The sequence below is a fragment of the Nomascus leucogenys genome, chromosome 2 (genome assembly GCF_006542625.1).
Source record: "Nomascus leucogenys isolate Asia chromosome 2, Asia_NLE_v1, whole genome shotgun sequence".
Taxonomy (NCBI): Eukaryota; Metazoa; Chordata; class Mammalia; order Primates; family Hylobatidae; genus Nomascus; species Nomascus leucogenys.
In genome coordinates, this window is record NC_044382.1 from 76,027,238 (window position 1) to 76,054,995 (window position 27,758).

General features: G+C 50.2%; 2 protein-coding genes across 6 annotated transcripts; one reads left to right on the forward strand and one right to left on the reverse strand.

Moving 5' to 3' along the window:
- The first annotated feature begins 282 nt into the window (after positions 1-282).
- On the forward strand, positions 283-23,101 carry ASPHD1 (aspartate beta-hydroxylase domain containing 1). 4 transcript variants are annotated; one of them, XR_004026737.1, is made up of 5 exons: positions 283-1,814; positions 5,064-5,177; positions 5,982-6,153; positions 22,585-22,653; positions 22,873-23,101. XR_004026737.1 is itself a non-coding variant. In XM_003281994.4 (3 exons), the coding sequence occupies exons 1-3, from the start codon at positions 866-868 to the stop codon at positions 6,089-6,091; spliced, it is 1,173 nt and encodes a 390-aa protein (XP_003282042.1). In that variant the 5' UTR covers positions 283-865; the 3' UTR covers positions 6,092-6,251. The 4 variants fall into 4 exon arrangements, 1 of the variants encoding a protein (XP_003282042.1); XR_004026734.1 differs by having other exon boundaries at positions 22,585-23,101; XR_004026736.1 differs by lacking the exons at positions 22,585-22,653; positions 22,873-23,101 and adding an exon at positions 19,948-20,283.
- On the reverse strand, positions 6,522-26,628 carry KCTD13 (potassium channel tetramerization domain containing 13). 2 transcript variants are annotated; one of them, XM_012505339.2, is made up of 7 exons: positions 26,171-26,606; positions 25,917-25,961; positions 23,577-23,746; positions 12,109-12,198; positions 11,958-12,010; positions 11,121-11,316; positions 6,522-7,294 (listed from the first exon to the last, which is right to left on the reverse strand). In XM_012505339.2, the coding sequence occupies exons 1-7, from the start codon at positions 26,412-26,414 to the stop codon at positions 7,058-7,060; spliced, it is 1,035 nt and encodes a 344-aa protein (XP_012360793.1). In that variant the 5' UTR covers positions 26,415-26,606; the 3' UTR covers positions 6,522-7,057. The 2 variants fall into 2 exon arrangements, with proteins under 2 accessions (XP_012360793.1, XP_003282046.1); XM_003281998.3 differs by lacking the exon at positions 25,917-25,961 and having other exon boundaries at positions 26,171-26,628.
- Positions 26,629-27,758: the final 1,130 nt, after the last annotated feature.

The following is a 27,758-nucleotide window of genomic DNA, read 5'->3' on the forward strand; positions in this document are numbered from 1 at the left end:
GCGGACAGCTCCCCTCGCCCCCGCGGGGCGGGCCCGGCCCGACACCGCCCACGATTGGTTGAGGCCGCTTTCGGTGTTTGCCGGGCTCGCGGGCTCCCGGGCTGCCTAGGGCCAGCGGGAGTCACAGGCCGACCGACCGAGGGACAAGCCGCCCGACGGACTGGCCTCTGCATCCTTGCCCGCAGTCCCGGGCGCCTGCCCAGCCGACAGTCCGCGCTCGCCCCGCCCCTCAGGCCCCGCCCGATACGACCCGCCCCTTCTTTCGCATTGCGGGATGGCTGGAGGCTGGCACCGTGGCCCCTGCGCCCCACGTGGGGCCCTTTCTGGGCTGGGGGGTGGCGGGGAGGCACATCCAGAGACGACTCTCCCCCCTCCCCCGACCCCCGGCTGATTTGCTGTGCCACTGGGAGGGTTCGGGGGTGGCTGAGCTGAGACGGCTCCGGGAAGGAGTGACGTCAGGGTGAGTGGGAGCCCAGGAAGGAGCGAGTAGGAGAGAGGGAGCGAGAGCCAGGCAGGACCGCAGGGTCGGGGCTAGTGAGGAGCGAGGGCAAGGAGAGAGCAGTGAGGCCGGAGAGAAAGAAGCTGCCACGGAGGAAGACAGGCTGCGGGTTCCCGGGACTGCAGGTCCAGGCAGGGTAGGAACCGCTGCCCAGGGGAGCTAGGAGGAAGCGGGGAGAGAAAGCGAGCGAAAAGCGGGGGTGGGGAGGAAAGGGGGAGACTGAGGTGGGAGAGAGAAGCAGAGCGAGAGAGAGGAGTCTGCTGGAAGGAGAAAGAAGAGGGTGAGGAGGCGACAGAGGGAGAGGAGGAAGAAGAGGTAGAAGGAGAGAGAAGGGGGAGAGTAAGGAGAGAGGAGGGTTAGAGGCGCATGAAGGAGGGGAGAGGGAGCTTCAGCGTGGAGAGAGGACCGCGGAAGGAGAGAGAGAGAGCCCAGAGTGGAATGTGGCAGGGAAACAGTCAAGCGGGGAGCCAGGGGGTAGCCATGGAAGGGACAGGTGGGGAGCTGGGGGGACAAGGGAACTGGGGTCCGGAGGACGCCCCAGGCCTCTTGGCCAGGGCCTCCCTGATCATGCTCCCGTGGCCACTACCCCTGGCCTCCTCGGCCCTCACCTTGCTCTTCGGGGCCCTCACTTCCCTGTTCCTCTGGTACTGCTACCGCCTGGGCTCCCAAGACGTGCAGGCCCTAGGGGCTGGGAGCCGGGCTGGGGGTGTTCGTGGTGGGCCTGTGGGATGCTCGGAGGCCGGCGGGCCAAGCCCAAAGGGTCCTGGGGATCCCGGGGAAGGATCTAGGACGGAAGGCCTAGTGAGCCGGCGGCTTCGGGCCTACGCAAGGCGCTACTCCTGGGCTGGGATGGGTAGAGTGAGGCGGGCAGCTCACGGTGGCCCAGGCCCTGGGAGAGGGCCAGGGGTCCTAGGTATTCAGCGCCCAGGCCTGCTTTTCCTACCAGACCTGCCTTCAGCCCCCTTTGTGCCGCGGGACGCCCAGCGGCACGACGTGGAGCTCCTGGAGGGCAGCTTCCCTGCCATTTTGCGGGACTTCGGGGCTGTGAGCTGGGACTTCTCAGGGACTACCCCTCCGCCTCGGGGCTGGTCCCCACCTCTGGCCCCCGGGTGCTACCAGCTCCTGCTGTACCAAGCAGGCCGGTGCCAACCCAGCAACTGCCGCCGGTGCCCGGGGGCCTATCGGGCACTGAGGGGGCTTCGAAGCTTTATGAGTGCCAACACCTTCGGCAATGCCGGCTTTTCCGTTCTCCTGCCTGGGGCCCGGCTCGAGGGCCGCTGTGGGCCCACCAATGCCCGAGTCAGATGCCATCTGGGTAAGTAGCTGCCGCCTACTGACAACCTCCTTGCCTCCATGATTCCCCCCCCCAGACCCTTCTTTCCGCCAGAGCTGTCTGCTCTATGGTTCTCATTGTGCCTCTCTTCTTCCATGGATCCCTGTTGCCACCCACAGCAGCATTTCCTGAGCCTCGGTTATCTGCACACCATCTTCATAAGCTTTGCCGTGGTCATTCCCACCTGTACTGCGTTTCTTCACCTTGGCTCTCCCCCCGACCTTTTGTTCTACGTATTTAAAAGAAATATTTATAGCACTATCATCAGTATCACTTGCCCTAAATAGTACTCATAAAAAGGCTGGACAACACAGTGAGACCCTGTCTCTACAAATAATAAAACAATTAGCCGGGCGCGGTGGCCCATGCCTATGGTCCCAGCTACTAGAGAGGCTGAGGTGGGAGGTTCACTTGAGCTCAGCAGTTTGAGGCTGCAGTGAGCTGAGATTTTGCTACTGCACTTCAGCCTGGGTGACAAGAAAGTACTCATAAACACAAGCTGAAATTTAAAAAAGAAAGCTTTCAACAGTCTAGAACATTCTAGTTAAGTGCTCTAGTCTCTCCGATCCTGAAGCCTACACTTTTTTTTTTTTTTGAGACGGAGTCTCGCTCTGTCGCCCAGGCTGGAGTGCAGTGGCACGATCTTGGCTCACTGCAAGCTCCACCTCCCGGGTTCATGCCATTCTCCTGCCTCAGTCTCCTGAGTATCTGGGACTACAGGCACCCGCCACTACACCTGACTAATTTTTTTTTTGTATTTTTAGTAGAGACATGGTTTCACCATGTTAGCCAGGATGGTCTCCGTCTCCTGACCTCGTGATCCGTCCGCCTCAGCCTTCCAAAGTGCTGGGATTACAGGCATGAGCCACCGTGCCTAGCCCTACACTTTCTTTTTTAAAAGGGAGCAAGGTTGGTGGGGTGTCAAAGTTACAGTAGCACCAAACTGAGATTTTCTATTTTCTTTTCTTTTTTTTTTTTTTTTTTTTTGAGACAGGGTCTCGCTCTGTCACCAGGCTGAGTGCAGTGGCACAAACATGGCTCACTACAGCCTTGACCTCCTGAGATCAAAGGATCCTCTCACCTCAGCCTCCTGAGTAGCTGGGACCACAGGTGCCCACCACCGTGCTTGGCTGATTTTTAAAAAATTTGTGTAGGCCGGGCACGGTGGCTCACGCCTGTAATCCCAGCACTTTGGGAGGCCGAGGCAGGTGGATCACCTGAGGTTGGGAGTTCGAGACCAGCTGACCAACATGGAGAAACCCCGTCTCTACTAAAATTACAGAAAATTAGCTGGGTGTGGTGGCGCATGCCTGTAATCCCAGCTACTCGGGAGGCCGAGGCAGGAGAATCACTTGAACTCAGGAGGTGGAGGTTGCAGTGAGCCGAGATCACAACATTGCACTCCAGCCTGGGCACCAAGAGCGAAACTTCATCTCAAAAAAAAGAAAAAAAAATTGTGTGAAGACAGGCTGGACCCGAACTCCTGGGATCAAGTGATCCTCCTGCCTTGGCCTCCCAAAGTGCTGAGATTAGGGGTGTGAGCCACTGCACCTGGCACTTTTTGATGTCTTAAAGACTGGAAGAAAATGGAAAAGGAAATAATTTTCTGTTATTCCATGCCATGACCTTGTTTTGCCCCTAATCATCTCCTGTGCTGCCAGCTGGATGTGTCCTACACTTCAGGGCACACTGGCCTCAGGATCAGTTCCCAATCCTTCCTCTCTTCCCTCTCTCTGTGCTCTAAATCATGAAAGCCTTCTGGCCAATCCTGACAGATGCCACATGTGCTATTCTTTTCAACCTAGAATCCCCTTCCCCCGTACCACCTCCTGGAAAACTCCTACTCAGCCTTCAGGACTCAAGTTTTCAAGTGCCACACTTCCTCTGGGATGCCTTCCTGTTCCCCCATCAGTTGAGTTGGCTGCGCACTTTCCACACTGCACTCAGCCATGTGGTCCTTGGGCCAGGATCATCTTTAATCTTATACCTCTCGGTGAGACAGCGCCTATCACACAGTAAGCTCTTGAGTCAAACTGTCAGAAAGCCCAGGAGGAAAAGCCATTTCCTCCAGGAAACCTTCTCTTTTCTCTAAAATGAGAGGTTGCTGCCAGGTGCCGTGGCTCATCCCTGAAATACCAGCACTTTGGGAGGCCGAAGCAGGAGGATTGCTTGAGGCCAAGAGTTCAAGACCAGCGCTGTCTGTATAAGAATAAAATAAAATAAAATAAAATAATGGGTCTGGCCAGATGCAGTGGCTCACACCTGTAATCCCAGCATTTTGGGAGGCTGAGGTAGGCAGATCACTTGAGCTCAGGGGTTCGAGACCAGCCTGGCCAACATGGTGAAACCCCGTCTCTACTAAAAATACAAAAATTAGCCAGGCGTGGTGGTGGGCAGCTGTAATCCCAGCTACTTGGGAGGCTGAGGCAGGAGAATTGCTTGAACCTGCAAGGCGGAGGTTGCAGTGAGCCAAGATCATGCCACTGTACTCCAACCTGGAGATAGAGCAAGACTACATCTCCAAAAAAAAAAAAAAAAAAATTAAAAAAATTAACCCTGCATTGCGGCACATGCCTGTAATCCCAGCAGCTACTCTGGAGGCTGAGACATGAGAATCACTTGAACCTGGGAGGCAGAGTGAGCTGAGATCACACCATTGCACTCCAGCCTGGGTGACAGAGTGAGATTTTGTCTCAAAAAAAAAAAAAAGCCAGGCGCGGTGGCTCACGCCTGTAATCCCAGCACTTTAGGAGGCCGAGGCGGGCAGATCACGAGGTCAGGAAATCGAAACCATCCTGGCTAACACGGTGAAACCCCGTCTCTACTAAAAATACAAAAAAAATTAGCCGGGCGAGGTGGCGGGTGCCTGTAGTCCCAGCTACACGGGAGGCTGAGGCAGGAGAATGGCGTGAACCCAGGGGGGCGGAGCCTGCAGTGAGCCGAGATTGCACCACTGCACTCCAGCCTGGGTGAAAGCGCGAGACTCCGTCTCAAAAAAAAAAAAAAAAAAAAAAAAGGTGGGTCACACTACCCACAGCAGCGTTTCCCTAATCTCCTAGCACTTCCCTCCTCCAGGACTGTATTGTAATTATACTGTGGCCACTTTCTGGAAAGAAAGGAGGACGACCACAAAACCTGGCATTTAAGACACTTAGAGCTGCTAACTGACTGGCCAGGATGGGCCCCTGGGATGGAGGCAGGAGTGCTGGATGCCCGCGTCTCTTCTTACAGGCCTAAAGATCCCTCCTGGCTGTGAGCTGGTGGTCGGCGGTGAGCCCCAGTGCTGGGCTGAGGGGCACTGTCTACTGGTGGACGACTCTTTTCTACACACAGTGGCTCACAATGGTAACGGGGTGCCCATTCTGCAGGGGGATGAGGGACTCAGGAGCAAAGGAGCGTTGACTAGAGGGCAGCAGAATCAGGCCCAATGGACTTCCTGTCCTACCACCACCATCTTCCAGCTGCATGACCTTGAACAAAACACATAACTTCTCCAATGCCCTAGGACCACCACCTTCTTCATCAAGTGACTGCAAGGATTAAATGAGATAATATTATGTGCACAGAAAAGCTGCTACCAGCACAGGACTCTGGGTTCCTGTCCTACCTCTTGCACTTGGGCAAAGGACTTAACCTCCTTATGCCTCTGTTGCTTTGTATAAAATAGGGATAATTATGGTAATACCACAGTTTGTTTTGATGATTAAGAGTTGATACATATCGGCCGGGCACGGTGGCTCACGCCTGTAATCCCAGCACTTTGGGAGGCTGAGGTGGGCGGATCACCTGAGGCCAGGAGTTCGAGACCAGCCTGGCCAACATGGTGAAACCCCGTCTCTACTAAAAATACAACACCACACCGGGTGTGGTGGTGAGCACCTGAAATCCCAGCTACTAGGGAGACTGAGGCACGAGAATTGCTTGAACCTGGGAGGCAGAGGTTGTAGTGAGCCGAAATTGCGCCACTACACTCCAGCCTGGTGACAGAGCAAGACTCCATCTCAAAAAAAAAAAAGATTTGATACATTTAAAGGGTTAGAACAAGGCCTGCCACTTATTTACTGTTTGCTTTTATGGTGTTTGGTGAGTGCTCTGGTGTGCAAGTACCTAATGTCAGCGGCTCTGCTGTTCCTGTCCCATGTGCCCTAGGCTCCCCCGAAGATGGGCCTCGAGTGGTCTTCATCGTGGACCTCTGGCACCCCAACGTGGCAGGGGCTGAGCGCCAGGCCCTCGACTTTGTCTTCGCACCAGACCCTTGAAGGAAGGTGCTCCCTTCACACACCCGGGCTGGAGAGACACTGCGCTCAGGGACGGCTTGATGGTAGCCAGGACCTCCTCTCTACTGCGGGGGGTGGGCGGGGGTGGAGGATGGGAACTGGCTAGTGAGCACTGAAATATAAATTCTGAATCCTCTCCTAACTCCTGACTACTTCCTTCCCAGGGAGAGGCTGGGGCAGGGCCTTATGGCTTCTCCTGGTACAACCAAACCAGTACCTCTTTTTTTTTTTTTTTTTTTTTGTAGAGTCAGGGTCTTGCTTTGTTGCCCAGGCTGGTCTTGAACTCCTGGGCTCAAGTGATCCTTCTGCCTCAACCTCCTAAGTAGTTGGGATTACACGTGTGAGCCACCACGCCCGGCTAGATACCTCCTAACACAGGCATCTCCCCGTCCCTCTCCCCAGGAGCCAGCACCAGTTCCTCAACTTAACTTTATTTCAATAATTTAATAGAAAATTAAAATAATAAATAATATGAAACAGACTGAGAACGCTGAGCTGGGCAGGCCCAGGCCAGTCTAGTACAAAGTTAAGGAGGTAGGGAGGATGGTGGGGAGGAGGAGGTGGACTATCCTGCACGACGCGGGAGGCGGCTCAGACTGTGGTGATAATAGGAAGGGCCGCACACTTTGGCATGGACGATGCACTAAAAAAAGAGAAAGGGAATTCTAAATCCCTCTTAACCAGCTGGAGAGGGAAGGATGCAGGGCCAGGGTGGGGACAAGTGTTGGCTTCGGAAGGCTCTGAGCGGTGGGGCCGGAATGTACCATGTTGTTAGCAATGGGGTCGGGATGGGTGGAGAAGGGCCAAAGTGAGCTGTGCCATGCAATGAAGGGACAGAGGAGGACCCGCGACTTGGCCAGCAGAGCCGGGGCAAAGGTCTGGGAAGGGGAGGGAAAGAGAGAGGGACTGGGTCCCAAGGCAAGAGGAAAGCAGGGGGAGGGTCAGAGGTCAGTCCTTGAAGACAATTTGTTGGCCATGAGGACGCTCGTCGTGGGTGATGTGGCGCCGGACATGGATCCTGCGGACACGGTGCTCTCGGTTCTCTTCATCCTCCCCGCGGCCAGCCCCACCAGCTCCAGCTGCTCCCCCTGTGGCCTCCAGGAGGGCTGGGTCTGGGCCCCGGGGAGTCTCGTAGATGAGGATGTTCAGGGTCTCCTCAAAGATCCGGGCCTCTGGAAATTCCACCTGCAAAAGGCCAGCCGGCCCCAGCTCCTTCCTTCTGGTGCAGTCTGGCAGGGCCATCCCCCTACCTAGGGCCCCTGCACCTACACACCTCCTAGCCCTGCAGTCAGGTCCTTAGGCCTGGCCTGACCTCTCTGCCACTCCTTTACTCAGCAAAGTCATACTTCAAGGCTCAGCTCTGAAGTCAGGCATTCAGAATTATTTCTCTCCTTCATCTCCTTCCTTGCCTAGTTTCTTGGTATATTTTTTCTTTTGACAAATGCTGAGTGAGTGCAGTGCACCAGGTATTATTCTAGGCACTGCAAAAATAGCAGTGAACAAAACAAGGGTCCTGTCCTCAGGAAGTTACATTCTAGTGGGAGGACTCAGTCATACACTTAAGAAAATATAAACTAGCCTGGCGCAGTGGCTCACGCCTGTAATCCCAGCACTTTGGGAAGCCAAGGTGGGAGGACAGCTTGAGGCCAGGAGTTTGAGTCTAGTCTGGGCAACATGGTGTAACCCCATCTCTACCAAAAATACAAAAAATTAGCTAAGTGTGGTGGCCCACACCTGTGTTCCCAGCTACTCGGGAGGCTGAGGTGGGAGGATCACCTGAGCATAGGAGGCGGAAGTTGCAGTGAGCTGAGATTGCACCACTGCACTCCAACCTGGGTGACAGTGAGACCCCATCTCAAAAAAAAAAATAAATAAATAAATAAAATAAAATATAAATGCAGTCAAATGATGATGTTTAGGAAAAGATATAAGCTGGGTGTGATGTCTCCTGACTGTAATCCCAGCATATTGGGAGGCTAAGGCAGGAGCATCGTTAGAGCCTAGGAGTTCAAGTTCAAAGCCAGCCTGGGCAATGTAGCAAGACCTCATCTATTAAAAAAAAAAAGAGAGAGAGAGAGATACATCAGGAAAAATGGATGTGATAGCCAGAGCCAGGAGTGTTACAACTTTAAGAGGGACTCCAGGGAAGGCCTCGCTGAGGTGATATTTGACCAAAGGAGTGGGGGAGGAGACAAGGCACACAGAGCAGAAAGAGCAGCCTGGGGAGGGCCAGGGCCAGCATGACAGCTGTGGGACAGGAGTGCACCCAGTGTCTTACTGGAAGATCAAAAGGGAGGCCAATGCAATTGAGGCAGAGATGACAGGGAGTGGAAAGGGATGAAGTCGAAGAGGTGACTGGGGTGTTCCCTTGTGTGGCCTTGGAAGCATCTAACACAGCTCTTAGCAAACTGGTTTTTTTATTTTTTATTTATTTTTATTTTTATTTTTTATTTTTTCCTGAGACAGAGTCTTGCTCTGTCACCCAGGCTGGAGCGCAATGGTGCAATCTCAGCTCACTGCAACCTCCGCTTCCCAAGTTCAAGCGATTTTCCTGCTTCAGCCTCCCGAGTAGCTGTGATTACAGGCATGTGCCACTATGCCCGGCTAATTTTTGGATTTTTAGTAGAGACAGGGTTTCACCATGTTGTACAGCCTGGTCTCGAACTCCTGACCTCATGATCTGCCCGCCTCAGCCTCCCAAAGTGCTGGGATTACAGGTGTGAGCCACCATGCCCGGCCTTTTTTTTTTTTTAATCGTTGTTTGTTTCTAAGACAAGATCTCACTCTGTTGCCTAGGCTGGAGTGCAGTGGTGTGATCATGTATCCCTGCAGCCTCGACCTCCTGGGCTCAAGTGATCCTCCCACCTCACCCTCCCGAGTACCTGGGTGTACCACTATGCCCGGTTAATTTTTTTTTATTTTTTGTAGAGATGGGGTCTTGCTATGTTGCCCAGGCTGGCCTCAAACTCCTGGCCTTAATGGTCCCCTGCCTCAGCCTCCTAAAGTGTTGGGATTACAGGTGTGAGCCATGCACTCTAATTATTGATTTATCTTCCTATCTTCCCAATTACAGAGGATGTTTCTTGAAAGTTGGGTCACTGATTCATTCATTCATTCAATAAATGTTTCCTAGCTTCCACTGTGTGAAAAGGGCCCAGCTAACGGGAGATAGGAAAGAAAAAGACATGACCCTGCCCTCAAGGAACTAACACCTCGCTGCTGATGCAAACCCCCTCGCCTTCCCGACACATGATAAAACACTGTCTTTAGCTATGAAGGGAGTATGACCAACTTTGGGGTTGCTGGATTGAAAGTTCATGAGTGAAGGTGACCCAAAGAAAGTGATGCTTAGCTTGAGTCTTAAGATTAAGTACAAGTTCATTAGGCAGATAGAAAGAAAGAATTCCAAGAGGCAACAGTGTGTGCAGAGGTAAGAGGTGTGAAATAGCACTGAGTGCTTAGAGGCTTGCGATGACTGTGGTGTACCTGAGGCATGTGGCTCATAGTAAGCTCGGAAGGGACCAGATGAGGAAGGGCTTGTATTTTGCTCAGCACTTCATTCCCCTTGATTTCCAGCCCAGTACAGTACTTAGCACAGAGCAGGGGCTTGGGGAATATCTGCTGATGATTGCCACATTAATGACTCAGGATCTACAAACTCAGAGGATGTTCTAAGAGACATCTGATCCTGAGGTTTTAAGAATCTATTTTTGGCAATGGGCCTTTCTGAGTTTCCTTTTTTTTTTTTTTTTTTTTTTAAATTAGAGTTGGGGCCTCGCTCTGTCTCCCAGGATGGAGTGCAGTGGCATGATCATAGCTCTCTGCTGCCTCAAATTCCTAGGTGGCTCACACCTATAATCCAAGCACTTTGGGAGGCCGAGGAGGGCGGATCACTTGAGGTCAGGGGTTCAGTACCAGCCTGACCAACATGGTGAAGTCTCTACTAAAGAGACTTCTCTACTACATTTAGTCTCTACTAAAAATACAAAATTAGCTGGGCATGGAGGCGGGCGCCTGTAGTCCCAGCTACTTGGGAGGCTGAGGCAGGAGAATCACTTGAATCTGGGAGGCGGAGGTTAAGTGAGCTGAGATCATGCCATTGCACTGCAGCTTGGGCAACAGAGTGAGACTCTGTTTAAAAAAAAAAAAAAAAAAAAAAGGCTGAGAGCAGTGGCTCACGCTTGTAATCCCAGCACTTTGGGAGGCTGAGACAGGTGGATCATGAGGTCAAGAGATTGAGACCATCCTGGCCAACATGGTGAAACCCCATCTCTACTAAAAATACAAAAATTAGCTGGGCATGGTGGCACGTGCCTGTAGTCCTAGCTACTGGGGAGGCTGAGGCAGGAGAATTGCTTGAACCTGGGAGGTGGAGGTTGCAGCGAGCAGAGATTGTGCCACTGTACTCCAGCCTGGTGACAGAGCGAGACTCCATCTCAAAAAATAATAATAAAAAATAAAAAAATTACTGGGCTCAAGCAATCCTCCTGCCTTAGCCTCCTGAGTAGCTGGGATTACAGGTGCATGCCATCATGCCACCAAGCCACCAAACCTGGCTAAATTTTTTGACTTCTTACAGAGATCAGGTCCCACTATGTTGCCCAGGCTGGTCTCAAACTCCTGGGCTCAAGTGATCCTCCTGCCTTGGCCTCCCAGAGTCCTGGGATTACAGGCGTAAGCCACTATGCCTCGCCCCTTCTGAGTTTCTAATGGCAACTATGGACCTCCTATACAGAAAAATGCATACACCCCCATTTCAGGAGTTGCAAACAGCCTTGAAACCCATCCAACAGGCCTAGGCTAAGCACCCTTCTCTAACCCATGACCCCCATTTCACAGAGAAAGAGACCCACAGGGATAGGGTGGCTTGCCCACTGTTGTGCACTCCAGACCCCAGGATCTGGCTCCTGCCTCCTGGTGGTGGGCTCCTTCCCCTGCCAACCTGCTTTTGTCCAGGGTCCTGGTCCTGGCCACCCCCAGCCCCCCATGTGGGCTCTGGAGCCCGTCTGACCTTGGTCTGCTTCTTCTCCGTAGCATAGACAATGGAGGTGCAGCACACCTCTGCGATTTTGCGGCCCTGCCCGTAGAAAGACCAGCAGCAGATCTCGTCCCCCAGGACATCCTTGAGGAAGAGTAGCCGCCCATGGAAGCGCAGGGCCAGCTTGTCGAACAGCTCGATGTTCTTAAGTAGGTTGTCATCTGACGTGCTGGGGACCAGGGGACCAGGAGGCCTCAGTGCAGTTGGCACCCCTCCCTCTGTACCCCCAGAACATGGGCCTGGATGCATTCCCAGTCCTCTGCTCCTGCCCAGGGCTTTGGTGCTCAACAGGGAGCCTCCTCCGCCCCTGGGGCCAGGCTAAACAGGTCTCAGAAGGGAAGCCACATGCGCTGAGCAAATCCCAGCACAGCACAGCACAGCAGCTCCCGTGCGAGACCTGGAGCCAGGCCGCCTCCCCGGGGGTCCTGGTGTCCCAATTTTTTAACTGGGTGACACTAGGCAAGTTACTTCACCTCTTGGTGTCTCGACCTCCTCATCTGTAAAATGGAGCTCACAACAGTACTGACCTCAAGGGGGAGGACTCTGCCAGTTCCTAGAGAGAGAGCACTTGGGACAGGCTCGCCATTATCACTTCGTCCTCACCCAAACCCATTTACTGATGACTGAGCTGAAGCTGAGAAGCAGAAAGGACCTGCCCAGAGTGCCAGGGGTAAGAGGCGAAGCCGCATCTGCGAGCAGGCACAGATGTTCTTGTAGGCCCCCTGTGCGGCAGTGGCCCTCGCCTTGGGCAGGAGCAGGGCTGTGCTGCATCCCAGGGTCCCACCCAGTGCCCCGCACCCCGGCGGTCACCTGGTGTAGGAGTACTTGTTGTTACTGCGGTTGTGCAGGAGCTTCACCACGGGCTGGCGGGGGAGAGAGGATGGACGAGAGGGGTGAGGCTGCAGGGAGAGGGAGAGGCCCCCCCAGTGAGCCTCCACCCTGCAGGGCTTGGGGGCCTCACCTTGGAGGTGCTGGCCAGGAGCTGCTGCTCCTCCCGGGGAGATGTCACCATGGGGATGAGGCACAGCGGGGACAGCGTCTCCCTTTTTTGCTGGGGAAGAAGCGGAAGGTGGTTAACAGCACAACCAAAGGCCACGTACTCCCCCACTTAAAAGCCTTCAAAAGCTGGTTGGGAACAACTCCAGACTCCTCAGTGGTCCGCAGGGCTCTGCAGGCTCCAAGCTGCCGACCTCTCTGCCACTCTCCCTTTGCTTGCTGGGCCTTGGTCCCACGGACACCTTGCTGCTTCACACATCCAGCTTGTGCCCACCCCAGCCACTGGCTGTGCCCCTGCCCGGGATGCTTCTTTGCTCAGCTGTCAGCATGGCGGGTCTGTCATGCCATTCAGATCGAAGCTCACACAGTGCCTCCTCAGGGCCAGCCCTCCCCAGCCCTCCTGGCTAAAACAGCCTCCTCTACATCCTGCCTTTTGTGTTATCAGTTTTCTTTTTCTTTTCTTTTTTCTTTTTTTGAGACAGAGTTTCACTCTTGTTGCCCAGGCTGGAGTGCAATGGCACCATCTCGGCTCACTGCAACCTCTGTCTCGCGGGTTAAAGCAATTCTCCTGCCTCAGCCTCCTGAGTAGCTGGGATTACAGGCATGTGCCACCATGCCCAGCTAATTTTGCATTTTTAGTAGAGACGGGGGTTTCTCCATGTTGGTCAGGCTGGTCTCGAACTCCTGACCTCAGGTGATCAGCCCGCCTCAGCCTCCCAAAGTGCTGGGATTACAGGCATGAGCCACTGCACCTGGCCTATCAGTTCATTTTCTACACAGCAGTTAGTGCCTGACTTTTTGTAACTTTTTGTATTTGTTTATGATCTGTCTCTTCCCACCTAGGAATAACTACCTAGTATACAGCTGATGCTCTGTATTTGTTGAATGAATGAACATATTTGTAGAGTGAATGAACTTCACTGGGTGGGATGACGTTGGAGAAAGAAATCAGAAACAAACACATGGGCTTCTTTCTCTTCTGTCTTCTAGAATCTTCATGCCAAAATCCCTCTCACTTCTCCCAACCTTGAAAACTCAATGCGCAATTCTAATACAAATTCCAGATTTGTTTTTTGTAGAAACTCATAAGACTCTCTAAAATTAACATAGAAGAATAAAAGTCTACAATTACTTAGGCTATTTTTTTTTTTTTTTTTTTTTTTGAGACAAGGTCTTGCTGTCATCCAGGCTGAGTGCAGTGGCGTGATCACAGCTTACAGCAGCCTTGACCTCCTGGGCTCAAGCCATCCTCCCAAACTTAGGTCAGTTTTTAAAAAGAGCAAAGAGGAAAGGCCGACCTTGCCAGATATTAAGATAGGCTGCAAAGCCACGACAGTGAGAAGGGTATCAGTTCAGGCACAGAAACAAAAATACCTGAGAAACACAACAGCGCGGTCGGGCGCGGTGGCTCACGCCTGTAATCCCAGCACTTTGGGAGGCCGAGGCGGGCGGATCACGAGGTCAGGAGATCGAGACCATCCTGGTTAACACGGTGAAACCCCGTCTCTACTAAAAATACAAAAAATTAGCCGGGCGTGGTGGCGGGCGCCTCTAGTCCCAGCTACTCGGGAGGCTGAGGCAGGAGAATGGCGTGAACCCAGGAGGCGGAGCTTGCAGTGAGCCGAGATCGCACCGCTGCACTCCAGCCTGGGTGACAGAGTGAGACTCTGTCTCAAAAAAAAAAAAAAAAAAAAAAAAAAAAAAAAAAAAAAAACACAACAGTGCAATCAGAAACAGACCACTGTGTATATGAGAACTGGTATTTTTAAAAAGACACCACAAATGTGCGAGAGGAATTACGGAGTATGAATTCATTATCACTGTGTAACAAACTGCCCCCAATTTACCAGCTTAAATTAACAATATTTATTACTTCTGTTTCTGAGGGTCAGGAACTCAGCAGTGGCTCGGCTGGGTGACTCTGGCATGGGGTCTCTTCTGAGGCTGTGGCCAAGATGTCAGTGGGGCTGTGGGCATCTAAAGGCATGATCGCCCCTAGAGGATGCATTCTGAGAAAGCTTGTTCATGTGGCTGGCAAGTTTGCACTAGCTGCTTGCAGGAAACAACAAATCCCTGCCACGTAGATCTCTCCACAGGGTTGCTTGAGTATCCTCACAGCATGGCAACTGGCGTCTCCAGAGCAAATAATTCCAGAGAAGGCAAGGTGGAAGCCTCGTTGTCTTTTTTATTTTTGAGATGGAGTCTCACTGTGTCGCCCAGGCTGGAGTGCAGTGGCGTGATATCGGCTCACTGCAACCTCCGCCTCCCAGGTTGAAGCAGTTTTCCTGACTCAACCACCCAAGTAGCTGGGATTACTGAGGTGTGCCATCACGCCCAGCTAATTTTTGTATTTTTAGTAGAGACAGCGTTTCACCATGTTGGTCAGGCTGGTCTCAAACTCCCAACCTTAGGTGATCCACTCGCCTCAGCCTCCCAAAGTGCTGGGATTACAGACGTGAGCCACAGTGCCAGGCCCCTCCATTGTCTTTTATGAGGTAGGTCTGTTGGTCCTATCCAGTGAGGAAGGAGATGACGCACGGGAACGAGCACCAGGGAATGAGAATCATCAGGCTGCCTTGGCAGCTGGCTCCATAGGCCACCACTGGCCCTCAGTGATTTCCCCCCTCCCACATGCCAAATATACTCACCACCTCCCAGGATCCCCCATCATCCCATTACAGCATCAGCTCAAAGTACAGAATCTCGTCATCTCAGTCAGGTCCAGGTGGGGATGTGGCTCTAGCAGGCAGTTCCTTAACTATGGCTCCTTAAGTGCATTTCTTTTTTTTTTTTGAAATGGAGTCTTGCTCTGTCTCCCAAGCTGGAGTGCAGTGGCACCATCTCACCTCACTGAAAACTCTGCCTCCCAGGTTTAAGTGATTCTCTTGCCTCAACCTCCTAAGTAGCTGGGAATACAGGCATGCACCACCACCCCAGCTAATTTTCTTTAGTAGAGATGGGATTTCACCATGTTGGCCAGGCTGGTCTTGAACTCCTGACCTCAAGTGATCCACCTCCCTTGGCCTCCCAAAGTGTTGGGATTACAGGTTTGAGCCACTGCATCCAGCCCTTAAGTGCATTTCCTATCTGCAGACCTGTGAGCTAAAGAGACAGGTCATCTCCACACTCCCAGTGTGCAGTGGTAGAGGCAGGCACAGGATAACCAGTAAGGACACTCTTGCTCAAAAGCAGGGGAAGCCGGGTGTGGTAGCGTGTGCCTGACATCCCAGCTACTCGGGAGGCCAAGGTAGGAGGATTACTTGAGCCCAGGAGTTCGAGACCAGCCTGGGCAACATAGCAAGACTCTGTCTCAAAAAAAAAAAAAATGGGGCAGGGGACAGGAGGCACATATAAGTCACACATATAAGTCACTGGTCTGTAGAAATTCTGTAATCCAGTTGGAGAAATGCTAGGAACTCTTTGATGCCTACTCCTGTTCATGAATGATTCTCCATGGCTCTCCCTGAGTCGTTCCACCTCTTCCATGAAAGATGTTTGCAGCTCCACAGTTTCATCTGCCTGCTTCCTGCCTGTAGAAGTTTGGGTGTGCAAAGGCGTCTTGTCCTTTTGCACTGGCTCTGTCCCTTTCAGTCCAAGCTGGCAGTGTCTCTGCCAATATAATTCTCTTCATAACTTATTGGGTATCTTGCATGTCTTAGGGTTTACTACATTAGAAAAAAGCCACACCTAGAAATCTCTGCAAGTGGCCAGGCACGGTGGCTCACGCCTGTAATCCCAGCACTTTGGGAGGCCGAGGCGGGTGGATCACCTGAGGTCAAGAGTTAGAGACTAGTCTGACCAACATGGTGAAACCCCATCTCTACTAAAAATACAAAAATTAGCTGGGCGTGGTGGTGGGCACCTGTAATCCCATCTACTCGGGAGGCTGAGACAGGAGAATCGCTTGAACCCAGGAGGAGGAGGTTGCAGTGAGCTATCTAAAAAAAAAAAAAGAAAAAGAAAAAAGAAAATCTCTGCAAGATAAGCCCTTCTCTACTTTGGGCTTGTGCTGAGATGCTGAGAGACAACACCTTTAACCTTCTCAGAAGCATGATTATTATTTGATTCGACTGGAAGTTCCCTCTGAAGTATCTTGTTGGTATTTCTGAGGTCTTAACAAAGGACTTTTTCATCACATCCTCAACTTGACCTTTAGACCACATTTCCCTGTATTTAATGCCTTGTATTTAATCTTTGCATGGAAGCCATTTGTTAATTTTAACATCACTTGTTATCTGGAAAGGCTGGGAATTTTCAAACCCAACAATTTCAGGCTCCTTTTCACTTAAGTGGTTTTTTCTTTAACTTACTCTCTCCTCTTCAATTTTACTATAAGCAGCAAGAAGCTAGGTGGCACCTTCAACATTCTGTCTGGAAAGCTCCTTAGCTAGACCATCCGTTCATTAGGTATATTTCCTACCCTCCACACTAATGCAGGAGACAGTGTTGCTAAACTTTCTGCCGCTACACAAGGATCTCCTTTCCATCAGTTTCCAATAGCATTTTCCTAACTGTTCTTTAAGCCCTTATTGCAGCTGTCTTAAAGGTCACTGGACTCTTACTAACAGACTTTCTTACCTTTTTTCTTTTAATTTTTTTAGAGACAAGGTCTCACTATATTGCCCAAGCTGGTCTCGAACTCCTGAACTCAAGTGATCCTCCCACCTTGGCCTCCAAAAGTTATGGTATTACAAGCGTGAGCCACTGTGCCCAGCCAATACTTTTTAACACTCCTTAAGCTTTTACTAACAATCTCCTCAGAGTCCTTCCATCTTCTTCCCACTTCTCAGTTGTAAAGTTACTTCTACATTCGAGGTTTCTGTTATGGCAGACCCCCATTCCAGAAACCAAAGTTTGTTCTCTGTTACTGGGTAACAAATTACTACAAACTCAGCAGCTTAAAACAATAGCCGAGGTGTGGTGGCTCATGCCTGTAATCTCAGCATTTTGGGAGGCCAAGGCTGGAGGACTGCTTGAAGTCAGGAGTTCGAGACCAGCCTGGCCAACATAGCAAGACTCCGTCTCTATTTAAAAATAAATAAATAAAAATAAACATTATCTCACAGTTTCTGTGGGTCAGGAATTTGGGATGGGCTTAGCTGGGTGGACCTGGCCCAGAGTCTGTCATGAAGCTGCAGTATGGATTTTGGCTAGGGCTTCAGTCATCGGAAGGTTTGCCTGGGCCTAGAAGCTCTGCTTCTGAGACAGGTCACCAGTATGGCGGGGAGTCTGTCCTTGCTGTCAGCAGGGGCTTCAGTTCCTCACCAAGTAGACCTCTGCCTAGGGATGCCTGAGTGTCCTCGCATAGCATTCACATAGAGTGAGTGATCCCAAAGAGAGGCAGAAGCTGTAATGTCTTTTATGACCTAGCTTCAAAGTCACATGCTGTCATTTCTGCAATGTCCTATTGGTCATACACAAGGGTCTCCTTGGTGAGGAACTGAAAAGGTCTGCCCTATTTGGTGTGGGAGGGGACTAAACAAGAGCCTGGAAACCAGGAGGCAAGAACCCCTGGTGGCTGTCTTGGGTGCTGGCTACCTCTGGACTGTTTAATACCTGGCACTGGGAAAACTACCTCACCCTATGGAAGACAAAAATGAGCTAAATCCCTTCACAATCATATTTACAAAAGTGAGTTCCATTTAGATTAAAATACCCATATATGAAAAAAATCCATATTTAAAACTATAGGCCAGGTATGGTGGCTCACGCCTGTAATCCCAGCACTTTGGGAGGCCGAAGTGGGCAGATCGCTTGAGCTCAGGAGTTTGAGACCAGCCTGACCAACATGGCGAAACCCCCTTTCTACAAAAAATACAAAAATTAGCCGGGTGTGGTGGCTCACGCTTGTAATCCCAGCACTTTGGGAGACCAAGGCGGGCGGATCACGAGGTCAGGAGTTCGAGACCAGTCTGGCCAACATGGTGAACCCCATCTCTGCTAAAACACAAAAATTAGCCGGGCATGGTGGTGCACGCCTGTAATCCCAGCTACTCAGGAGGCTGGGGCAGGAGAATCGCTTGAACCCGGGAGACAGAGGTTGCAGTGAGGCAAGTTCATGCCATTGCACTCCAGTCTGGGCAATAGAGTGAGCCTCCGTTTAGAAAAAAAAAAAAAAGAAAAAAAAATCAGCCAGGCGTCATGGTGCACGCCTGTAATCGCAGCTACTCGGGAGGCTGAGACATGAAAATCGTTTGAACCTGGGAGGTGGAGGTTGCAGCGAGCCGAGATGACACCACTGAACTCTAACCTGGGTGACAGATCAAGACTCTGCCTCAAAAAATAAAAATAAAACTATAAAGCTCACAAGAAATAGAAAATCAGAAAAACATTTTTAAACAAGACCATAAGGATACAGTATTAGGCAAAAAATGGTGAGGAATTGGACTACATCAAAATCAAGAATTTTTCAAGTTGACAATGGAAAGCATGACTTTACAAATAATCTCATGTAATAATGTTGAAGAGAAAAGACTTACAGGTATTCTGTGGCACAAATGTAATTACTGGTTCAGGTAAGGATTATCAATTTGTGTGTCATTGATAGGTAACTGCCTTAATACAGTGGCCAAATAATACCATATGCATTATTTTATAGTTAGCAACAAGGAAATGTAACAATGATAGAGAAATCAAACCACCATCCCCTAGATCCAGGGGCCAATTATGAAGGTCATTAATGACGAGTCATATTAACAATATTACAGGTTGCTTGATGTGGCCCAACGTGAAATACATACATAATATTACCTAAAATGTATTCTAAACAAAATGTTTAATATCAGTCATTTTATTTATTTTATTATTTATTTATTTTGAGACAGAGTCTTGCTCTGTTGACCAGGCTGGAGTGCAGTGGTGCAACCTTGACTCACTGCAACCTCTGCCTCCCAGGTTCAAATAATTCTTCTGCCTCAGCCTCCTGAGTAACTGGGACTACAGGCACTCACCACCACTCCCAGCTAATTTTTGTAATTTTTATTTATTTATTTATTTATTTTTTTTTTTTTTTTTTTTTTTTTGAGACGGAGTCTCGCACTGTTGCCCAGGCTGGAGTGCAGTGGCGTGATCTCGGCTCACTGCAACCTCCGCCTCCCAGGTTCAAGTGATTCTCCTGCCTCAGCCTCCTGAGTAGCTGGGATTACAGATGCCCACCACCAGGCCTGGCTAATTTTTTTGTATTTTTAGTAGAGACAGGGTTTCACCATGTTGGCCAGGCTGGTCTTGAACTCCTGACCTCGTGATCCACCTGCCTCAGCCTCCCAAAGTGCTGGGATTACAGGCATGAGCCACTGCACCTGGCATAATTTTTGTATTTTTAATAGAGATGGGGTTTCACCATGCTGACCAGGCTGGTCTCAAACTCCTGACCTCAAGTGATCCACTTGCCTTGGCCTCCCAAAGTGCTGGGATTATAGGTGTGAGCCACCGTGCCCACCCAATATCAGTCATTTAAAATCTACAGTCTGGTTTACAGGAAATTAAGGATAAGGCTGGGTAATAAACCACATGATACCGGGAGTAAACAACCAGGCAAAGTTGGAAAGCAGGTCATTGTGCAGGACAACTGGCAGTGTCTTTAACAGGCCAGCCTCGTGAGGAAAAAGGGACTCCTTGGATTGTAATAAAGTAATGCTTATGGTATTATTTGGCCACTGTATTAAGGCAGTTACCTATCAATGATAATCCTTACCTGAACCAGTAATTACATTCGTGCCATAGAATACCCATAACTCTTATCATCTTTTCAACATTATTACATGAGACTATTTATAAAGTCATGCTTTCCATTGTCAACTTGCAGATAACCAGACGCAACGTGAAGATCTAGACTGGACCCTGGTTTGATGAACCAGCTGTAAAAACACATTTCTGGAACAACTGGAGAAACCAGAGTATGCCCTAGACTGGATATTAAATAAAAATTTATTGACATGTAAAGATGGCAATTATTAACAACAACAAAAAACAGATTATAAAACATTTCATACAACACGATTGTATTTTGGCAAGCAAACACACACACGCACACACATACTCTCACACAGGAAACGACCTGGAAGAATATTTGGTGCTTTTATTTTTTAGATTATTTGTGTTTCTGAAATTTCTACAATTAATAAATACTGCTTTAAAGTAATAAATGGTTATTTGTAATTTTAAAAAATCAAGGACTTCCATTCAATGCTAGATGCCACAAGCAGGTGACATTCTAAGAAAAAATATTGGCGGTATCTACATTGACTAGAAATTTTTATCTAGAACAGACTTTTTCAACTGAAGTTCCTCATCTGAATCTCAAAAACCAGCAAATATGGCCGGGCACGGTGGCTCACACCTGAATCCCAGCACTTTGGGAGGCCAAGGCAGGTGGATCACTTGAGGTCAGGAGTTCGAGACCAGCCTGGCCAACGTGGCGAAACTTCATCTCTACCAAAAATACGGTAAAATTAGCCGGGCATTGTGGTGCACACATGTAGTCCCAGCTACTCAGGAAGCTGAGGCAGGAGAATCACTTGAACCCCAGAGAGGGAGGTTGCAGTGAGGCAAGATCGCGCCACTGCACTCCACCCTGGGCGACAGAGCAAGACTCCACCTCAAAAAAAGAAAAACAAAAACAAAAAAACAGCAAATAATTCGAGTGTTTTCTGAACTTTGCTGAGAACAGTAGGTAAATAGTCCCATGCTACAGGCTTAGAGGTTAATTTGTTATGTATAATCCATGCCCCAGGGCATGTATAAGACATACCCATACGTAGTAGGGCTTAATTATCCTTAGGAACTAAACTAAAATATGCAAAGATCTCCTGCTAAGCAACATGAAAAACAAAAAAGCAGAAAATCTGGTAAAGAACATGAATAAGCAATTCACAGGAAGGGAAACAAAAAAACAATAGTGAGTATATGAAAAGATGCTGAACCTCATTAGTAATCAGAGGCATGCAAATGAAAATGAGATCATGCTACGCTCATCGGATTGGCAAAATTAGAAAGCTGGATGATGCCATGTTTTGATGAGGACATGCAGAAATGGGATCTCTTATGCACTGCTCATTATGAAGATAAAGTACTATAACCATTCGGGAGAGCAATTAGATGATATTTACTAAAACGCCGTTTGCAGGTGTCCTGTTATCCAGCAATTCTACTCCCAGCTACAATCACAGGAGACTGGCACAGAATCAGACGGGAGCATGTACCAGGATGCTCATGGTGACACGGTTTGTAGGGGCAGGAACTGGAAGGCAATCTAGGTCTCCAACCTCAGGGGAATGTATGAACAAAATATGGTGAATGAACACCATAGATTTCTCTGCAGCTGTTAGAAGCAAAGAACTAGATGTACTTGGAGCAGCATGAATAGATCTTGAAAAAAAGTGCTGAATTTAAAAAACACAATGCAACAGAAACGGATTCACAGTTTCAATGCCATTTATGGACATTTAAAATGCACACATATGCAGAACAATGCTTTAGCTTTTTGAGCATATGTATCAAAACATTAAAATTGGATGGGTGCCCCTGGGGAAAAGGAAAGTAGGCAGGGGATTGGGAATGAAGGGAAAGAAATAAAATTAAAAGACAAAAGGTTTGCGTAGACCAATATTGATGAAGTGCCACACACTGAGGAGTGTGCTGAGCTGTGTGAGGTGTTGAGGGAACCTGGAAAGGAGAGAGCAGGAGTACAGAAAAGTACTGCCCTTGGGAGGCTGAAGGTCAGATAGTCAGCTAGCCTGGGGTCAAATCTGAGCTCTGCTGCTTCCCAGCTCTTTGACCTTGGACGCGTCATGCAAGCTCCCTTGAATTTCTTTTTATGTCAAACAAGGGTACAAGACGTATACACAAGCAGATAGCAGAATTGCTCCTGACACACAGTGGGTACATGATAACATTAGTAAATTTAAAACTACAGGCCAGGTACGGTGGCTCACGCCTGTAATCCCAGCACTTTGGGGGGCCAAGGCGGATGGATCACTTGAGGTCAAGAGTTCAAGACCAGCCTGGCAAACATGGTGAAACCCCGTCTCTACTAAAAACACAAAAAAGTAGCAAAGCGTGGTGGCAGGCGCCTGTAATTCCAGCTACTTGGGAGGCTGAGGCAGGAGAATTGCTTGAACCTGGGAGGCAGAGGTTGTGGTGAGCCAAGATCACGCCATTGCACTCCAGCCTGGGCGACAGAGAGACTGTCTCAAAACAAGACAAAACAAAACAAAACAAAAATGCTACAGAGCAGGAACGCACTTCCAAGATCTAGTACAATGAATGTTTCTCAAACGCAAGTGGTAATTTATTAATGGGTCATGAAATAAGTAATGGGTCCCAAACAGCATTAAAAAGAAAGAAGATTATCAGAGTACATTTCACTAAAAGTATCTTTTTATAGAACTGTTATTTCAGTTTTATATAATGAGTACTAAAATGCATTTTTTCCCTGTGGCAGGCAATCCAAAAGTTTGAAAAACATGGATATTGTCCAAAGGAGTTCTACACCTTTGGGTTTCAAGAACCAGTAAGTATTCCCTGAGACAAAAGTTGTTCAGGGAGGCCACCTTTTAATCTATAAAGGGCATTTGAAAAGAAACTTTTATAATCTCCTCTTACTATTGTAACATAAAAGAAAAGACATTTTTAACATTGTAAAAATAGAACAGAATAACAGGCTTTATGTAAAACTCACTACTTTGTACTTCTTTTTCTCCCTTCCCTATCTTTCGGAACCCGAGGACAGAATCCCAGAGGTAGGAATGGACTCACTGAAGGTCACTGAGTCAGCTGTGACAGAGGTGACATGGAACCCTTATGTCCTGGCTTCACTTTCCAAGCTCTACTCCTCAGAACCCTAACAGGTCCACAAAAGTGGAGCCCTAAAGGTGGGGTCTCTAGAATCCCTAACCCTGTTTTACTGGGAGTGGCCCTGCTTCTGTGAGATTTCATCTGAATAAAGAATTTCACTGTTTTAAAAAAAAAAAAAAAAATTAGAAAGCCCCTGGGGGGCAGAAGCCATGGGAGAATGCTGCCTCCCAGGATAGGGCCAGATCGCAGAGGTTATTATATTTCAATTTAAATTTAGATGTTTTTCCCTAGTGACATGAGGGAGCTATTTAGGATTTCTGAGCAAGAGGGAGAATAGATAGGGGTTGTGTTTGAAGATAATTACTCAGGTGCGAGTGTAACAGCTGGACTGGCTGCATAGGAACAGTGGAAAGCAGAGAGCAGCTATTTAACCATTGCAAAGGTCCTGGCATGAGGTTGGGGTGGGGGTACTGCCTGAGGCAGCAGGGATGCAGAAGATGGCACCTCAAATTCTCTGGGGTTATGGCCAGTCAGAGCCAGGCTCTCCAAGCCATACCCCATATCTCCTTTTTTCTGCCCTAATACCTGCTTGGGCAGCTCTCCCAGGAACATAGGCACGGGGACTCGGAAGGCCCTCACCTGCAGCGCCAGCTGGCAGTCCTCTATCAGGCCCTGCACCAGGTAGTAGCGTGCTTCGCCCAGCAGCTCCCCCAGTTCTCTGGTACTCTCCGGCAGTGGCACAGACCCATCCCGCAGGTAATTGAGGATTGTACCAAAGTGACGGCCGCTCCGGTCAATCAGCACCCAACCTGGTGGGGTGGGGAGAGGCAGGGGGAAAGATGGCTTTGCTATGGGACCTGGAGCTACTAAATTTAAAAAAAAATTTTGTAGAGATGGAGTCTCACTATGTTGCCCAGACTGGTCTTGAACTCCTGGCTCAAGTGATCCTCCCATCTCGGCCTCCCAAGTACTTGGATTATAGGTGTGAGCCACCAAACCTGGCCTCAATTATAAGAAAAAAGGATTCCAGCCAGGCGCGGTGGCTCATGCCTGTAATCCCAGCACTTTAGGAGGCTGAGGCAGGCAGATCACCTGAGGTCAGGAGTCTGAGACTAGCCTGACCAACACGGAGAAACCCCATCTCTACTAAAAATACAAAATTAGCTGGGCTTGGTGGCACATGCCAGCTACTCGGGAGGGCAAGGCAGGAGAATCGCTTGAACCTGGGAGGTGGAGTTTGCAGTGAGCTGAGATCGAGCCATTGCACTCCAGCCTCGGCAATAAGAGGGAAACTCCGTCTCAAAACAAAACAAAAAAAAAAAGTAAAGTAAAGAAAAGAAGGCCAGGCACGGTGACTGATGCCTGTAATCCCAGCACTTTGGGAGGCTGAGGTGGGCAGATCACCTGACGTCAGGAGTTCGAGACCAGCCTGACCAACATGGAGAAACCCCGTCTTTACTAAAAACACAAAATTAGCCGGGAGTGGTGGCGCATGCCTGTAATCCCAGCTACTCAAGAGGCTGAGGCAGGAGAATTGCTTGAACCTGGGAGGTGGAGGTTGCAGTGAGCCGAGATCGTGCCATTGCACTCCAGCCTGGGCAACAAGAGTGAAACTCCATCTCGAAAAAAAACAGAAAAGAAAAGAAAAGAAAAAGGATTCCAAAGCCACAAAAAAGTCTGAATATTGATCTGTCTCAAACCTGTGCCACAGCCAAGAAATCTCTTTAAAACATCTCCAGCGAGTTCTCCCTTACGTTTTTATACATATTCAGCCAGAGAATTAATTCATCCATATCTGGTCTACAGTCAGAAGGCTCTCACCATGAGAAAGTTCTTGCAGAATTACCTTATCAATAAACTGCTAACCCCCAAAGTTAATTCTCACCATCCTATTTAATTAAAATGTCCACCTCCCCTCCATCCAGTTCACTGCCATTTTAACTTTTATATTCTTCATAGAACTTACTATCAAAAAAAGAAAAAAGAAAGAACTTACTACTATCTGCAATTGCATATGCATATACATTTTGTTTACTTGCTTATTGGTCTTCTGATCTCCCACTTCCCTAAAAAAGGGGAATTTCCGTAATTTTGTCAGGTTCATTTACCTATCTCCAGCACTAACTGATATTTTACAAATACTTATTGGACAAATGAATTCTTCCTTTTTTTTTTTTTTTTGAGACAGAGTCTCTGTCGCCCAGGCTGGAGTGCAGTGGCGCCGTCTCGGCTCACTGCAACCTCCACCTCCCAGGTTCAAGCGATTCTCCTGTCTCAGCCTCCCAAGTAGCTGGGCTACAGGCGCACACCACCACGCCCGGCTAATTTTTGTATTTTTAGTAGAGACGGGGTTTCGCCATATTGGTCAGGCTGGTCTCGAACTCCTGACCTCAGGTGATCCACCGCCTCGGCCTCCCAAAGTGCTGGGATTAAAGGCGTGAGCCACGGCACCTGGCCGAATTCTTCACCTCTGATACTTGAAGGCAGATCTCCGCCTCCCAAATTTTTATTCTCCTGCTCTCACAGTCCTCGTTAACCCTTCCCTTAAGACTCTCCCACTCCCAAACTCCAAAACTTCAAAGTCTCACTTGGGCACGAAGGGTCCAAACTTGAATGCAACACTCCAAGAAGGTAAGGTTCACCTGCCAAGGAGACCTGTCCACCCTCCACTCTGGTGTCCCTGGCAAACCCAAAGCAGCCTCCTTCTGCAATGTGTATATACAGGTGGATTCCTAGAGTGTACAGGGACCTGTGTCAGGGGAACACAGAGACAGACAAGATCTCCCAGCTCTCCTGGCTGGCTGTTAGCAGTTCTGAAGCAGAGTGGGAAACAAAAGGCTGGGCAGTCGGAAGAAACTGATGAAGGCTGCCAGGAGTAGTACTGCAGGCAGCAGGGCTGGTTCCCAAGTCTTGAGCTGAGGGGTGAAGGGTGGGAGAGGTGGTCATGAGGATTATGAACTGACACGTTCAATCACTTACCACAGCGCCTGGCAGAGTTAGGGGTTCCGTAACTGTTGGTTATTGCTGGGGGTAAAGGATTGGGGGAGGAGAAGAGAAATTATGAATGAGAAAGGGGAGGAGATGGGATGTGGGGGCTGGAGGGAGCTGAGAATGAGTTGACTGGACAGTAGCGGGCAGAGAGAAGGGGCATGAGGAGCCCCGGTGGTGAGAGACTGCGGGGAACGGGAGTTGGGGGTCTGGGGATGGGGGCACGGTAGGGGCGCCGCTCGTACCTCCGGCATCGGTCAGCACCTCCACGCGGCCGCTGAACATGGCCTTGAGCATGGTGTCCTGTCCCGTGAGGGTGCGCAGCGTGGTGTAGTGCAACGAGCCGCCCACGTTCAGCTTCACGTATTTGCTGTTCGGGGTCAGCGGCTTGAGACCGTAGGCGGCGGGGCCAGGCTCGAGACCCGAGGGCTTGGGGGCTTCCAGGGACGGGGCCGCGGCGGCCGCCGGGCCCGAGGCCTCCGCCGACATGCCGGGTAGCAGCGGCAGACGGCGATCTCAGGCTTTCTCCGCGCCCTGCGGCCTGCTCCCGAAGACCCTCGGCCGGCCCCCAGCCCTCGAGCCAGACCGCTCGGCGCACACGCCCACTCACCGCAGCTACTCGGCGAGACCGGCCCTCCGCCCCATCTCGCTCGCACCACCCGGAAGCCGGCGCCGAGCAGCTGCGCAGGCGCGGCCCCGCCCCCGAATGGGGGCGGGGCTGCGAGTATGGAGCATGCGCAGTGGGCTTGCTGGGGGAACCGGTGGAAGTTCGGCTTGTGGCCTGAGGGTTCCCCGGGCGGGTAGACGTGCGCTCCCCTCTGGTCTCGAGTCCCCAAGACCAGATCGAGGATGCGGCCGACCCCCTGTCCGATGTGGAAAGCGAAGTCTCCGCCTCGTGATTGGGTCTCTGCTGTCAGAGAGCTTCACGAGCTTGAAGGGAAACAGACCGAGAGGTCTGGGCATTGGGCAGTTTTCCCGCCTCCCAGCCCCGCACACTGAGCAGACCGTGACGAAAACTGCGAACAAAGCGCGGAGGGAAGCTCTTAAAGGAGGCCAAAGCGGCCGGGCGCTGTGGCTCACACCTGTAACCCCAGCCTGTAAGCCTAGCTACTCGGGAGGCCGAGGCAGAAGGAGCGCTTGAAGCCAGTAGTTGGAAGCTGCAGTAATCCGTGATCGGACCACTGCACTCCAGCCTGGGCAACATAACGTCCTTTAAAAAAAAAAAAAACAGAGGCCAAAAGGGGTAGCAGTGGTGCCCGGGCACCAAGGATGGAAGGCCTCTCTGAGGAGGTGATGCGGAGCTGAAGCTGGGAAGCGGATGTGAGGGAAGAGTTCCAGGCAGAGGGAAGGCAAATGCAAAGATCCTCAGGCAAGAACACTGAACTGTTCTCCGTATTTGAGGAGCAGAGGGCGTGTCAGTGGTGGCCGCAGTAGCTGAGCAAAGGTCTTAGAATCCCAGCTAATGTCGTGGGACCTAGCACCCAATCCCAAAAGAAAGAAGAATAGATAGGAACCCACTGCTGACAAGAAGGTGCACTGAGAAGTGTTTTTATCTGACCCGATCTGCATCCAGTTTAGAAGCCGATACATCAGGGATTTAACAATCCGCCTTAATGTCTAGCAAGGGGGGTTGCTGGAGGGAAAACACAGAGTTCTATCTTCAGCCCTGCCAGCAGGTCCCTGGGAGATGCTAGACGAGTGACTTTCCTCTGGGCGTGGTTGGTGTAAGGGATGCACACGCAGGAGGGAGGTCGGAGTGTAAATGTGTGACGTGGGCCCGTTACTGGGTATAAATGGGCCTGTAGTGGCCGGGAGCTCATGTTCTACCAAAGC

What these genes read in the sequence shown, in the direction of transcription:
- ASPHD1 (XM_003281994.4), top strand. Translation starts at nt 866, where the DNA reads ATGAAGGAGGGGAGAGGGAGCTTCAGCGTGGAGAGAGGACCGCGGAAG. An exon ending in CCGAGTCAGATGCCATCTGG is followed by an intron (nt 1,815 to 5,063) that starts GTAAGTAGCTGC and finishes CTCTTCTTACAG; the next exon opens with GCCTAAAGATCCCTCCTGGC. An exon ending in ACACACAGTGGCTCACAATG is followed by an intron (nt 5,178 to 5,981) that starts GTAACGGGGTGC and finishes CATGTGCCCTAG; the next exon opens with GCTCCCCCGAAGATGGGCCT.
- KCTD13 (XM_012505339.2), bottom strand. Translation starts at nt 26,414, where the DNA reads ATGTCGGCGGAGGCCTCGGGCCCGGCGGCCGCCGCGGCCCCGTCCCTG. An exon ending in TAACTCTGCCAGGCGCTGTG is followed by an intron (nt 23,747 to 25,916) that starts GTAAGTGATTGA and finishes CCACCCCACCAG; the next exon opens with GTTGGGTGCTGATTGACCGG. An exon ending in AACAAGTACTCCTACACCAG is followed by an intron (nt 11,317 to 11,957) that starts GTGACCGCCGGG and finishes CCTGGTCCCCAG; the next exon opens with CACGTCAGATGACAACCTAC.